This window comes from Berghia stephanieae, chromosome 6 (genome assembly GCF_034508935.2).
Source record: "Berghia stephanieae isolate SIO BIC M18660-M18661 chromosome 6, UCSD_Bste_1.3, whole genome shotgun sequence".
NCBI classification, from domain to species: Eukaryota; Metazoa; Mollusca; class Gastropoda; order Nudibranchia; family Aeolidiidae; genus Berghia; species Berghia stephanieae.
The window spans coordinates 66385514-66400739 of NC_088365.1; the positions used below are offsets into that span (position 1 = coordinate 66385514).

A 15226-nucleotide genomic window follows, 5' to 3' on the forward strand; every position below is an offset into this window, starting at 1 on the left:
CATAAGGGCGTCCGCCATTGTTCCGATAGTTTAGAACCAGTTACTAAGTTACCATGCGTCATTACGAGGGAAGTGACGTTACGAATATTGAAGCGTATTGAAGAGTATCTCCATTATTTAAGAAATGAGATAAAACCAAACCAGAGAATTATTGGCTGGTCTCAATCACATCCATCACATGCAAATTACTGGAGCACCTTATATTCAGCAATGTCATGAAACATTTATAACAGCATGACATACTGACAGATACATAGTATGTCTTTAGAAAGGGGTGCTCTTGTGAAACGCACCTAATAACAAATTGCAAGGACCTAGCAGAAAACATGAATCAACAAATCCAAACAGATGCTCTCTTATTAGACATTAGTAAAGCGTTTGATAAAGTCCATCACCATACTCCGACTATTAAACTTAGGAGAGATGGAATCATGAGTAACACACACGACTGTATAATGGATTTACTCACTAACTGTAAACAACAAGTCGGAATTGAAGATGCAATGTCAACGTCATTTCCAGTACTACTAGGTGTGCCCTGAGGTATTGTTCTGGGTCCCCTCTTGTTCCTTATCTACATAATGATTTGCCTGAAAGATTGTCGCCTGGAACTCATCTGAGACTATTTGCAGATGACAGTTTTTTGTACAGAGCAAAACGGCAGAAGGAAGACTCAGAAATTCTTCGGCGGGACCTTGATTTTCATGATAATTTTGTGAAACAAGACATTTATTATGGTATGCCTTGAAATGAAATTATGTGCAAACTGGACGTCTGACATCAGATGATAATATTTTTCTGTCCATATAAAATTACTTTTTGTGCTTCTCTTTTGCAATAACAGGCAATTAAAATGTGCAAACGATTATATTATATCAAATTGAGACATGACCAATGCGATAAAATGTACAATGGCCCATAAATGTTGTAAATATGCACATATTGAGGGCTTGGAAATCATATTGGGAAGATAAGATAACTGTGCAAGACAATGATGGAAGAAAAATACAAAAAAAAAGACATTAAACAAAATTTGCCTGCCTTTGAACCTCAGACCTGTGGAAGGAAAAAGTGTCTCTTTTATATAAAAAGGAAGAAGCGAGTATACTTTAACCTTTGACACTAATCATTAACATGGTGTTGTTATCGAATCTACACACATAATTATTGATATCGAATATTCTGCTCACTAAATAAACAGAAGAAAGACGGATACAAGTACTTCGCATATTTGAGATCCTATGTAACTGCACTTTGTTAACCTTTGTATATCAAATTAATAAAATGTTATACAGAGAAATTTTACATCTTATTAATTTACGGTTTTGAAGTCCATTTGTCAACAATATGTTTTCATTGGTAGCACGAGCTTCTAATGACATGATGAAATCATCATAAAAAAGTCATCACTCATAACTCGAGTTAAAAATACCTAGTGGGGAACCCGCAACATGTGCGAAGAAATAAAGCCATTACGAACAGGCATTCGTATATCATACTTATTATACTACTCAACTGTGGACATAAACATAGATCGAGACAAATATTTCCTGTCAACAGGTAATAGAATTACCCTTAATTTAAGAATGGTTGACAAGTTTCTCGTATATCAATCTGTAAAAAATAATGTTATCATTTTTAGATTTGCCGGTAATTATTTGCTCGATGATAAAAAATTGACATTGGCTTTACGGAACAATGTTGATCCCCAACCCTATAAAACAAAGAATATATATTATTACTTGAGAGTACCAAGAGAGGTTTTAAATTACGTCATCATTTTTGTTGCGGATGAGGTTATTATTACTTGAATGTAACAAGAGAGATTGATAATTACGTCATCATTTTTGTTGCAAATGCGCTAGAATTGTGTATAGTAAACTATACTCGCACGCGCAACGGAAGCCAACGGCCAATTTAGGACTGCGTATTACAAGCTAGCAGATTGTCTTAGTATAGGGAATGAGATTAGCGGAAGAGTAGCGTCCCTTGATTGGAGGTCATCGGCCGAGAAGTTATTAGAGAGAGAACGTCATGTTGGTTTTGCGCATGCGTCTCTCGTCCTCGCTTCCGGTGAAAGCGGCATGAGACACTTCACCGAAAGCGAGGACGAGAGAGACGCATGCGCAAAACCATGTTGACGTTCTCTCTGTAAGGTGACGTCCAATCAAGGGACCCTACTCTTTCGCTAATCTCATTCCCTATAAAACAAAAAATATGAGAGTACCAAGAGAGGCTTTAAATTACGTCATAATGTTTGTTGCACATGCGCTAACATTGTGTAGAATAAACTATACTTGCACGCGCAACGGCAAATTTAGGACTGAGTATTACAAGCTAGCATATTTTCTTAGTATTAGTTTGAGTCAACGAGTGATAGAATTAGGCTGAAATTTAAAAAAAAAGAAGGTTTGCAAGGTACTCGGATATCAATCTGTAAATAAAGTTATATATATTTTAGATTTGTCAGAAATTCTGTGCTTGATGATAAAAGATTAATATAGGCAGAACGGAACCATGTAGATCCCCAACCCTATTCATTTTAGAATAGATTCAATGCTATGGGGACCTCTTTATGTTCACTATTGTCCTACAGTATGTTTGAAGGAAAGGTGTAAAATTACAAGACTTGATGCAAGCTCGTTGTGTTATTGGGCACGATAAAAATAACTCGTTTAATAACTACAAAGAGATGAAAGAATCGTATAGCATCAAACTAGACTTGGTATTTTGTATGGTTGAACCAAGGAAATCGATTAAAATGTCTTATTTTACATCTAATCTTTATAATAACTCAGTTGACATAATATAATATTGATCCGCTGTCTCCTATTGGTGCTTTGTTGATATCATCAACATTTAGATTGAATTATGGGACTTAATGATAACGTTAGATGGGAGCAAAAGAAATTCATTCAGCATGTAGATGGTTTTAATTAAAAAAGAAAAATCTTAAATTTTGTGATTTTTGATCAACTGAGGAAATCAGAAATCTTAAAAGTAAGTTTAAATTTCGTGATTTAAGTCAATTAAACAAAAACTTAATTTTATAATCCTAGTTGTTATGAATCTACATCAATTTTTCATGATCTGGTTCATAGCAACAGAACACCGAATTGGGAAAGATGCCCACATATAAATCAACTTGTTTTGAAATCATTAGAGAAATATCAACAAATATTCATTTTTTTATGTTCATAGAGCCGTTTATCAAGCTTTTAACAATAGCAGTGACTATCACATCACAACTGTCCTCAGCATCAACTGCTGTGACTATCACATCACAACTGTCCTTAGCATCCATTGCTATGACTATCACATCACAACTGTCCTTAGCATCAATTGCTGCGACTATCACATTACAACTGTTAATACCCTCAATCACTATGACTATCACATCACAACTGTCCTTAGCATCAATTGCTGTGACTATCACATCACAACTGTTAATACCCTCAATCACTATGACTATCACATCACAACTGTCCTTAGCATCAATTGCTGTGACTATCACATCACAACTGTTAATACCCTCAATCACTATGACTATCACATCACAACTGTACTTAGCATCCATTGCTATGACTATCACATCACAACTGTTAATACCCTCAATCACTATGACTATCACATCACAACTGTCCTTAGCATCCATTGCTATGACTATCACATCACAACTGTCCTTAGCATCAACTGATGTGACTATCACAGCTCAACTGTTATTACCATCAACTGCTGTAATTATCAGATCACAATTATCCTCAGCATTAACAGCTGTGACTATCACATCAAAAATGTCGTCAGTAATAAATGCTGTAATTATCACATCAAATCACGTCTGTCCTTATCTATTTATAAGCTTACATCTTCATCAACTTCATCACACTCCCACCCCCACCACCATCACCGCCGCCATCGCCCTCACCACCACCACCATTCCCACCTCCTTCACCACGTCTATCGTTACTTTGACTCACTGACACACTAGGCGATGAATCCCATCTCAATAAACATGGCGGTGAAATATACTTAAAGTCTGGTGCAAACGAGGGTACCTGCGATAAATGCAACTCTGCAATGCAAATGTCAACCAGATGAGAATTTTCATTCTCCTCAGATCGAGACTGCCGCCTTCTATAAAATTCTCCCTCTCGGTCTCCACGAAAGCGTCGGGAAGAGCAGCAGCAAGATGACCTCATTTCGTTGCAGGGGAGAGAACAAAGTCTTGCCATGTGACGTGGAAGGCTGCAGAAAGCTCTTTGGAATGTTTTTGCGCATGCACTGTATATGATAAATGTCACACCAAAGTGGAGATTGTAAAACATTTGAAAAAGCTGCATAAATTGATAGTCAAGTTGATTTGTGTGGAATGTCGGGAATGTCGAGAAAGCACGGCAAAGATTTATCAGGCTGATGATATGACACGGAAATCTCAGAATGAGATGCATCACGGCGATACATATCACCATCTTGACACCTTTTCTTTGTAGGACTGTGATTAAATTGCTGGATTTAGACGTTGCCGATTCATCTTCACAGGTTGTCCTTTCGACGTTTTTGAAGTTGATACATTCGTCATTATTTTTTGTATTCTTTATTTCTGAGATATCATCGACGTTGGTAATGACATTGCTTTCATCGTTTGTTGATGTGTGAATCGAATTTATATTATTTGTATCACAGCCTGTTTTAGATTTATCATTCAATGTACTTGGTGTTTCTTCTTTCTCCTCAAGTACTTTTCTTTTCTTCTTCATGTATTTCTTAAGACTATCAAGAGCCGGATTTATAGAGAAGGATTTGTCCTCTGTATCAGGAGAAACACTAATGTAGGACTGTTTTTCTTTATCCGACTCAGTCTTTCTCTTGTTCGTGTAAATTTTTCTCGACTTGGTAGAAGCAGCAAATGACGTATCTAAAAGAGTGTTTGCTCTTGTTTTCGTTTGTGAGATTCTCCTTATATGAACTCTTTTGATGTCCACCTCGTCCTTATGAAGAAAAACGTGTGTTAGAGATCCCGTGTTGTCAACATTGTTCTTCGTGCTCTTGTGCGTCTTACTCATTTTACCATTGTTCGACACGGTCAATGAAATTGTGCTCTCATTGGCAACTTGAATCCTGTGGAAATCGCCCCGGCAACCGCTGGATATTTTATCGATCAGTCCCACTTCTGAGGAGACCCTTACTTTGTGGTCAGATTGGGGTCCTCTCAAAATCTTCCTTCGTTTTTCTTGGGATTGGTGCTGAAGGGTTTGCAGTCGTTTCCGATCATGGATAGCCATTTTGACGACTCTCGCAATTTGATATGTAGCGGAGATCGACGAGGAAGCGCTGATGTTTTTCTTAAGAGAATCGCTGTAGCCTTGACATTTGCCCTGTTGTTTGCTGAGGGCTGTCAGGGTTATGATGATCCGTACGTTCATGTACATCAGGAGGGCAAAGGGCAAGACCATGGTCAAAATGGTGTCGGCCGATGACGTCAAGATCTCAGCCAAAACAGAATAATTTCCGTTGACATCCAAAGTAATCTGATTAGGAGAAATGAAACGGCAATGAAAATACAGGGCGAGTATATAACGTGGCTTAATATCTCTAAACGGTGTACTGTCGGAACGGGTCTGATGTTGATAAGGGAATTTGTTGTCAAAAATATGAACTGTAGGTTAAGTTTCTGTTTCTGTGTGTAGCATAAATGAAGAGGTAGCCGTCAAAACCTTCTTCGTCACATCCAGATAGGTTGTGAGTTAACACTATAACATATATCTTCCTTTCTACTCTCTTTCTTTCTCTTTGAAGCTCATTGAGCTTGGTTTATCTGGGAGATGTTAATTTTGATTAAAAGTACATATATTATATCTGGCCACATAGATCGTTCAATTTAGATATGATACAGTCAACAATATGAAACTAACAGTGTAAAATTAGCACGAAGTCCGTGAAACTTGAATAAAGATTTATTTTTAAATTTATAGTTCAAGATATTAAAAATAGATTAAATTTTGATGTCTTATTGCGGAGAATAAATGTCATGTATTAGGGGGGCCAAAGTAAAAGGTAGATAGATATCAGGGGATAAAAAGGGACAGAGAGATAAAGAGTGAAATAGAGAGTTATAGAGAGATACAGATAAATATATAGAGATAGATACAGAGAGGTAGAGAGATATAGAGGTTGACAGAGGTAGACAAAAAGAGAGAGAGAGAGATGGAGATAGATAGGTCGATATATACTCGTAGATAGAGAGAGAGAGAGAGGGGGCGGAGAGAGAGTGAGAGAGATAAAGAAAAAAAAAAAAAAAGAGAGAGAGAGAGAGAGAGAGAGAGAGAGAGAGAGAGAGAGAGAGAGAGAGAGAGAGAGACCTATTACAACCTACCCCGGGTTTATGCAGAAAAGAGTACACATTAATGAAGCACGCTATGGCAACTAGCAACATTGAAATCAGTACGGCAGTCTTTGGTTTCCTTATGGATCTGTGCAGTTTCGCATGGTACATGGAGATGTACAACTCTGCGGTGAAGGCCACAACAAACCAGATGGACAGGAAATTGAAGACGTGGTTGATGAAGACTAAAAAGTGGAACAGGCCCTGGTGCTGGAATATGGAGTCCTAGAATAAGACACAACAACAATAATATCATTGATAAATTGAATCAGAATTGGCTTCTACACTCATGACGTCACTTCCCTCGTAATGACGCATAGTAACTTAGTAACTGGCTCTAAACTATCGGCACAATGGCGGTCGCCTTTATGAAATATTTCTCGGACGGGCATAAAGTGTATCCAGAGGAGAAAAGCATTATAAAAAGGATCATGTTTTGACTTTTATACATTCTGATCACATGACATATGAAAAGTTCTAGCCAGCATGAAGAATAAAAGTACCAATTTTCTTTGATTAGAACCACGCTGCTCGCCGTTGCTGGGCGACGTGACATCAGACTATTGTATCCAATTGTCAACTTGAACTATACAAAAATCGTAATTTTGAAAAGCAAAAATAATTAGATATAAGGTATTAAACTTTACAAATTAATAATTTGTCCAGGACAACATCAAATATGGCCCCAAAATCCGGTCTCTATGTGGCCACGCTGGACACCAAAGTGACAAAATAAAGAGCAGGCACTGGTGTGAGATAAAGAACTAAAATAATCTTCGAAAAGGTGCCAGACAAAGAAAATACTGGCACATTTTCATAAACACTTTTTTCTCTCGAACTTTAGCAAATGGCACTCTATTTGACGACTCCCTTTAATTTATCTTCTTTTTTTTATGGTAGAATAATTTGCTTTCCTTACCGACAAAGCAACGGGAATCCCTTGCCACGGTTGATCCTTGTTTTCATTGATCCAGTTCATCCCGACCATAGCCAGGCAGACAAAATTGGTGAGTGACAGGGCGGTGAGATAGACGGAAGTCGTGTAACGTCGGAGGGGGGAGCATAAGTAGACGACCACCGCCAGTAAGTTGACAGTCATGCCGACCAGAATTATCGTGGGGTTGCTGTACTTGTTGTTGAACCTGGAGTATCAATAAATATTATTGTATTATGAGATTGATTACACTTCGTGATGTTTTTATATACAAAAACAACAAATTTGTTCCCATCGAAAACAGACAATTTTAGCTTGCAGCACACGGGTTGTGTGCCAATCTTCCGGTTAGTGAATATATGAGAATGAAGTGGGAGTACTTGCATTGAATCGACACATTCACTTTCTTAACATTTATGTGAATCATTTTCCGTTCATAACATAGAGAAAGGATTCAACGATGAGTCAGCGAAAAATATAAGATGTTAAATGCAGAAAATAAATCGCCATGCCCCACCAAAATCACCGTGGAGTTGTCTTCCGAAGTCGAATATGTATTGTCTCTTAAGACACGAGAAACTGAAATCTATTCAACACTCAATACCAATAAATATAAACATTACTATAGATCATTTCCTCGAGTCAACCATACTCAATGCGCTTCACAATGTGACCCATCGGCCAAAAACGGTATGATGTCAAGATGACTAAGAAGTGAAAATTGAATTTATAACCAAAAATATCAGACTTGTAATGCGTTGAAATGTTTTATTGAGGAGAATGAATATAGAATTTTACAACGACAGAATCCACCATGTCATATTTTTTATGCTTTTGGCTTTAAATTGCCTTTTTGTATCTGATTCATTTCTACATATCTTATATTGTTCTCAAGCGATTAGTCATAAAAACGTGCCGTTCTGAGACAATAGTCACAATTTAAACGTAGACCCTTAAAGCCAGTTGTCATGTGGAGCGGTGGTTTATCCCGGTTTTTGTTGCGTTGAAACGAACTCTATCCTTTGTTAGATACGCTATCTATAAGAAGACAATTTATCGCATTCCACAATATATAGCCTTCGTAAACCTAAAACCTGACAAATTTCCAACGTGTTAGTCATCCCGACGTAATACCGTGTTGAGGAGATGGGTTACAGATTTTACTTACTTGTTAAGGGATGTAAGCCAGGGGTACGAATCTCCCAGTGGTGAAGCGATCTCATAGAGTGGCTCTCTGTCTTCCTCCATTTTGGTTGAGCTAAAATAGAAATATCGTTTATGGAACGTTAATAATGGTGTTATCCACCATCACCACTACCACCACCAGCACTACCACCACCACCATAACATCATCATCATCATCATCATCATGATCATCATCACCATCATCGTCATCTATCCATGATTTATACATGTCAAACTACTAAAACCATAGTTTCCCTATCCCAGACAATATAACGGTACCAACCACCAACTTGCCGGCCAACCATAATTCTCATCTCATGACAGAGCCATTTTATTTTTACGCCAACATCCAAACTTGCCATCAATAACATTATTGAAAGGTTCAAGCTTTAAACCTCCTCACTCCCATACAAACATTTATCTCAACGTGTTCTATTGATAAATCATTTAACTTTGAAATTATCTGATCGATCAGGTTTAAAATCCAGTCGAATATCAAACATTTCAGAAACACAAAATAACATTTTGACCACAAAATTCTTCAGAGACTGCAGCCTTGATGTAAAATTTGAAGGGAAATAATTTTTTCAGGAAGAATAAAGGTAAGGTGAATTGTTTTTGTTGTTGTTGTCAGTGTAAGGCATGTGTGTGTCTGTTCTGAAATGAATGTCACTGCCGACTTTATCTTGGGTTAAATAACAATTTACATTTTATATTTCTCTTTTGCATGAATGTTGTCATCAAATGTCGTAAATTATTGGCGAAAATAATAAAATAAAATAAACTTGAAAAACTAACACGATAACAGGGATAAACCCAATAGTTTGAGATTCAATCCATTACAAATACCAATATCCGGTGTTAAAAATCTTGAGTTGAATGCAAAATAAGTTCCTGAGAACTTATAAACGTTATCTAAAGTCTTTAAAAAAACCAAGAATGGTCTCATTAAGAATGCCTCTTTGCCTCACATCTTGAATATTTTTTAATTACCGGTATTGAAAAGATAAGGGTATAGAACACAACCTTGTCGTACACTTCGTTATTCACCTGAGACTCTAATCCTTTCCGCCAATTCAGACTACTGTTGTAAGATCTCAGTAAACACTCCTTTTGATTCTGTCTGTTACATACACATGTGTTTGTGTATGCTTGTGGCAGAGAGAGAGAGAGAGAGAGAGAGAGAGAGAGGCAGAGAGTATGAGAGAGAGAGAGCGAGAGAGAGAGAGAGAAAGAGAAAGAGAGAGAGAGAGAGAGATGAGAGAACTAGGGAATGTGAGAAAGAGATTGAGAGAGATTGAGAGAGATAGAGATTGAGAGGGAGTGTGTGTGTGTGAGAGAGAGAGAGAGAGAGAGAGAATGAGAGAGAGAGAGTGAGACAGATTGAGAGAGATAGAGAGAGAAAGAGAGAGACCGGAAGAGATGAAGGTAAGAATGAGAAATAGTGGTAAAACGAGGAGTGATAAATAGAAAGATCATGGGGAGATAATCATTAGAACCACGGTTAATAAACACATACATACCTTGGATACACCTATATCAACAAAAAGATATCTTCGACAGGTATAAGAGATAAATTTTACAGATGTGCATCATACAGTGCCAGAAATAAGCGTGTGAAATAAAAGCGAAAGTCTCCGATATTGACTAAACCTGGTATGCACACAAATCAACACTTCGCGTCCCAAAGATTACAGTCAAATCATCCTGAAAGTAAATATTTTACCATATAATAACAGATAGAGAGGTCTTTCACAAAGACACAATTTAACCCCGAGGTCAAGTCTATATAAACATTTCAACTTAAGGAAAATCACGTACTTTGAATTCAAATCGTAATGAATTGCTTTCGACATTTATTATTTTCTTTATGGGAATATTAGATTTAATTCAATTTTTTGGGGGGTAGGGGAGATTTTGTTTACACCTACAATCTTACGACAAAAATTCAATGTTCAATTCAATACGGCGCAAACATCAGCTGACCAATGAGGTTGATCTGATGACGGGACCAGCTTGTTGGGAATGGAGAAACCTCTCTATTGATTATAATTGAAGTACTTTATTCTCTGGCAAGGCAGTGTTGACTTCGATACAGACTCAGCTCATTCCTAAATGAAGACTTTCTCTATTAGTTTACGCGCTTTATTCGGGGACTAATCCATACACCCTCTAGAAAATAACTCCGTCAACGGTTGAAAACAACTTAATTTGTCTCGGCCGCCAAGTCAGACGGCACCAAAAAACCATCACACAGAATCAACGTCCAGGGTAGATGCGTATTTTGTCTTTGCTTCTTTATTCCTGAAATGGTAGGATTTAGAAACTTGGAGAATGTAATTGGATCGAAGACAAAGGCAAAGACCATGAGATTTTTCACAGATGAAACTGTAACTCGAGATTTTACACATCCACTAGTTTTGTGAGTTGACAAGTTGTATCCGGCTGTGATATTTTAGCTAAACGCATAGCATCAATAGAACCTAAAGAAATAACTAAATTTAAGCCACTCAGGTCTCGGTTATTGTTTTTGGCCAGCCATTTTTATGAGAAGGTCTCACTAAATTCTATCAGTCAGATTATAATGTTATACATAGTTTTGTGTATTGGTACGCTAGATCCGGGTGGCGGATGTTGTGAGTTTGTTTTTTGTCTAACGCAATGCATCAATAGAAAACAATATGCCACTACATTAAAATACCGGTCCCATTTCAATGAGCCTTTGCCAAAGTCACCTCAAGTACTTGGCTGTCACCCGATGCCAAGTTAACGATGGCTACTTTCAGCTTGGCTGAAACTGAGCATCACTCACAAGTTAAACAAAGGCAAATATAAAAATGCATATTATCCCACCCCTCCCCCCAAATAGTGACGCGTAATGATATCAAGTTTACGATAATAACTTGTGACGTCAAATTATCAAACCTTGAATTTCACTAAAATTAGATTTTTGAAAAAAGAAGTATCATTTACACATTTTTGAACATGTCTTTTACTCAGAGATGACGAAATCGGAATCGTTTGAGGGGTAGAATAAAACATTTCTTACTCTCTTGCGTTTTGAAATTCGAACTTTGTTCCCAACGCGCACTCGCAAGCTCGTACACGTCCGGGATTCCAAAAGGCAAGAGCGTAAGCATCCTATATTATCCCACCCCTCCCCGGGAAAACCCTATCATTTCTTAGTAACTACGTAATAATGATTTGAACGGCCTGATAAAAAGAAAAATATTCAACGATTGCAAAATATTTTCGCTCATTTCATTGGTTTAAAAAATATGGTTAAAAGGCAGCTGGTTGGCAATTAAAAAGAATTTTTTGGTGCATATGAATACAAATCCAACGTTTTTCCTTTTTTTTTTTGGGAGGGGGTGGGGGTAAATTGTTATTCAAGCAGATGGAGAAAAATACAGCCTATTTCTAATAGACGCACCACTAACATACGAATAGTCACGAGGTATCTAAGAATCTTACTTGGATGGATGGAATAAACGTATTCTTTCATCTCTTTGTATTTATCAAACTCGTCGTTTTTTTTTTTATCGTGCAAGCTCGTAGTATTTTTTTTAAACCTCAGGAATGGAAGACACTCAATGTTTGTCGTCACTTTGCCAGTTTGGATTAATCTCCATCTTTTAAATACCACAGTAAACAGTATAGGGATATTGACCTTAAAAATAATAAATAAATAAATAACTAAATAATAAATAATGAGTTTTAAAAAATATTAAAAAATAAATAAAAATGATGAGTACAATTTTTAAATAAAATGAGCAAGCTCGTAGTGCTATTTGGCACGATAAAAATAACTCGTTTAATAAATACAAAGAAATGAAAGAATCGCCAGGTGTCGCCACAATACATTTCCTTTACCAGAGTGTCAATTTATAAATGTGATATATACTCAATACTCACACATCATGGGGCTTATCATTACCGTTTGGAGACGGTGGGGCACACATGCAGACTTGCCCGCTTCTACAAAAAATACGCAAACCTAGAGATTCTGGGCTCCGTCTTCAAAGCCAAATAGATTAGATAGCGACTCTAATTCAATATATCGTGGTGGAAATGAAATAAAGGCAATGATAAATGCCAAAGAATGAAGAGTTAATATTAATAAAAAGAATAAATTACTCTTACAATGCGCATATTCCCGTTGGAAGGCTCTATGCGCTTTAAAATAAAAGGAAATATGAAAACATGACATACAAATATTAGCGACAGGTCTATACGTAAGTCTATATGTAAGTAAATATATATATCATAAAAATACAATGAAAAATGTGTCACACGTTACAGGGACATAAATAGATACATTAAAAATGTATAATAGATTGAATTATTAGTTGGGATTATTTAAAAGCGATGCACAAATGGGAGCTATTCTAAAAATGTTATGTCACAGCATTTCTTGATATCTAATGATCATGTCAAGGCATTCAACCTTGATAAGGATAAACCGATCACTTGCAAAGGTGAATATTTTTTATTATTCTCGTGATGAAAAATACACATTTTTAGACAATCAAGTAAGCAGGGATGTTACTATCTATATACTAAAAAGCTACTCACTGCGCACAGAATGGGAGATGAATTCACGTCAAAAGGAAGATCAAAATATACAACAGCTCAACAATGTAACCAAATCTACTTGGGCTTGGAACATCTATGGAAGAAACATTTGGCTACTTGAAGGAAGGATGAGATGAGATGAAGATCTTGTACGGCGATTTTTGAAAGTAACTATTAGATGTCAACAGAGTGATTCAATGCTCGGTTAGTAGGTGGGTGGCTATGTTGGGAAAACGGCAGGTGATTTGGTTTTTATACATGGAATCTGTGAGGCAGTGATGTCTGGAGTAGGCCAGCTGGTGGTGGTAAAGACTGACGCTCTGGAATCATTGGTGCCATCACAGTCGCTTGACTTGACCTATCTACTGGCTTACCTCACCTCACACATACAGTGCAGGAGTCCTCTCTAGCACCTGCTTGCCTAGAGATTTCGTTGTGTGTTTTTATGTGTTTATGAGTGTATGTATTTTTGTGTTTTTGTGTTTTGAAAACATATTATACATGTAGTTTTTTTTTTAATATGTGCGTGTTTTCGAAGTGAACACACGTGTGTGCATGTATGTGTGTTGTGTGGATGTTTGAGAATGAGCATGTGTGTGTGTGAGTCTCTCTCTCTCTCTCTCTCTCTCTCTCTCTCTCTCTCTCTGTTTGTGTGTTTAAGTATTTTATGTGCGAGCGTTGTTTAAGAAAAGGTATGTATGTCATTAAATGTGTTACTTTCTCGCTCCTCCCTTTAACGACTTTTCTTTACTCTCTTTTTCCATCTCTCTCTAATTCTCTCTGTTTCTCTTTCTCTGTTTCTCTCTCTCTCTCTCTCTCTCTCTCTCTCTCTCTCTCTCTCTCTGCTTCTCTCTCTCTCTATGTACTTTTCTCTCTCTCTGTCTCTCTCTTCCTCTGTTTCTCTCTCTATCTCTCCTCTCCGTCTCTCTCTCTCTCTCTCTCTCTCTCTCTCTCTATATATATATATATATATATATATCTGTGAGTTTGTTTCTGTCTCTGTGTTTATGTGTGTGTGTGTGTGTGCATGTATGTGTGTGTGTGTGTGTGATTATCTCTATCTCTCTCTGTGTTTCTCTCTATGTCTTTCTCTCTGTGTTTCTTCTCTTTATGTTTCTCTCTCTCTCCCCCCCCCCTGTTTCTCTCTCTCTCTCTCTCTCTCTCTCTCTCCTGTGCCCCCCCCTCTCTCTGTTTCTGTCTCTGTGTTTTTCTCTATATATGTTTCTCTCTCTCTCTCTCTCTCTCTGTTTCTGTCTCTATCTACCTCTCTCTCTCTGCTCTCTTTCTCTCTCTGTGTTTCTTTCAATCTATTTCTATCTTTCTGCTTCTCTCTCTCTCTCTCTCTCTCTCTCTCTCTCTCTCTCGTTTGTGTTTCTCTATCTCTAGGTCAGTGTGTGTGTGTGTGTGTGTGTTTGTGTGTGTTTGTATGGGTATGTTTTTCTCACTGTGTGTTTCCCTTTCTATGTCTCTCCCTCTCTCTCTCTCTCTCTCTCTCTCTTTCTCTTTCTCTGTTTCTCTATCTGTTTCTCTCTCTGTGTTTCTCTCTATATCTCTGTATGTGCGTCCCCCCCTCTCTCTCTCTCACACAATATCTCTCTCTCTGTGTTTCTGTCTCCGTGTTTCTCTCTCTCTCTCCCTCTCTGTGTCTCAGTCTTTGTGTTTCCCCCCCTCTCTCTCTCTCTCTCTCTCTGTGTGTTTGTGTTTCTCTCTCTCTCTCTGTGTTTCTTTCTCTCTAAGTCTCTCTCTCTTCTTATCTCTCTCTCTCTCTCTTTCTATTTCTCTGTTTCTCTCTCTCTCTCTCTCCCTCTCTCTCTCTCTCTCTCTATCTCTCTCTGGGGTTTTTTTTTTTTTAAATCTATATGCAACCCATGCATAGAAGAGAAATATCATATAGTAAAAAAAAAGTCAAAACGCCAAACTTATACAGGAAAATATACTTACTGTCCAATACACACTACACGACCCTATGATACAACCACTACCCCAGACGACACCTCCTTCAAAACTACACCACATCCAGTTTGCATACACCCACACACACCCACACACCAATACACACACATTCACAAATAATACACAAATGCGCAACCCACATCCGGAAACAACATTGGCGCCTACTGATAGGACACAACAAAATTCCCCCCTAGACA

At 37.5% G+C, this 15226-nt stretch overlaps 1 protein-coding gene across 1 annotated transcript; it reads right to left on the bottom strand.

Moving 5' to 3' along the window:
* Positions 1-3860: 3860 nt before the first annotated feature.
* On the bottom strand, positions 3861-13274 carry LOC144975918 (uncharacterized). The gene is made up of 5 exons (XM_078920105.1): positions 13077-13274; positions 8485-8574; positions 7302-7524; positions 6374-6607; positions 3861-5528 (listed from the first exon to the last, which is right to left on the bottom strand). The coding sequence occupies exons 2-5, from the start codon at positions 8562-8564 to the stop codon at positions 3861-3863; spliced, it is 2205 nt and encodes a 734-aa protein (XP_078776231.1). The 5' UTR covers positions 8565-8574; positions 13077-13274.
* Between the last annotated feature and the right edge of the window lie 1952 nt (positions 13275-15226).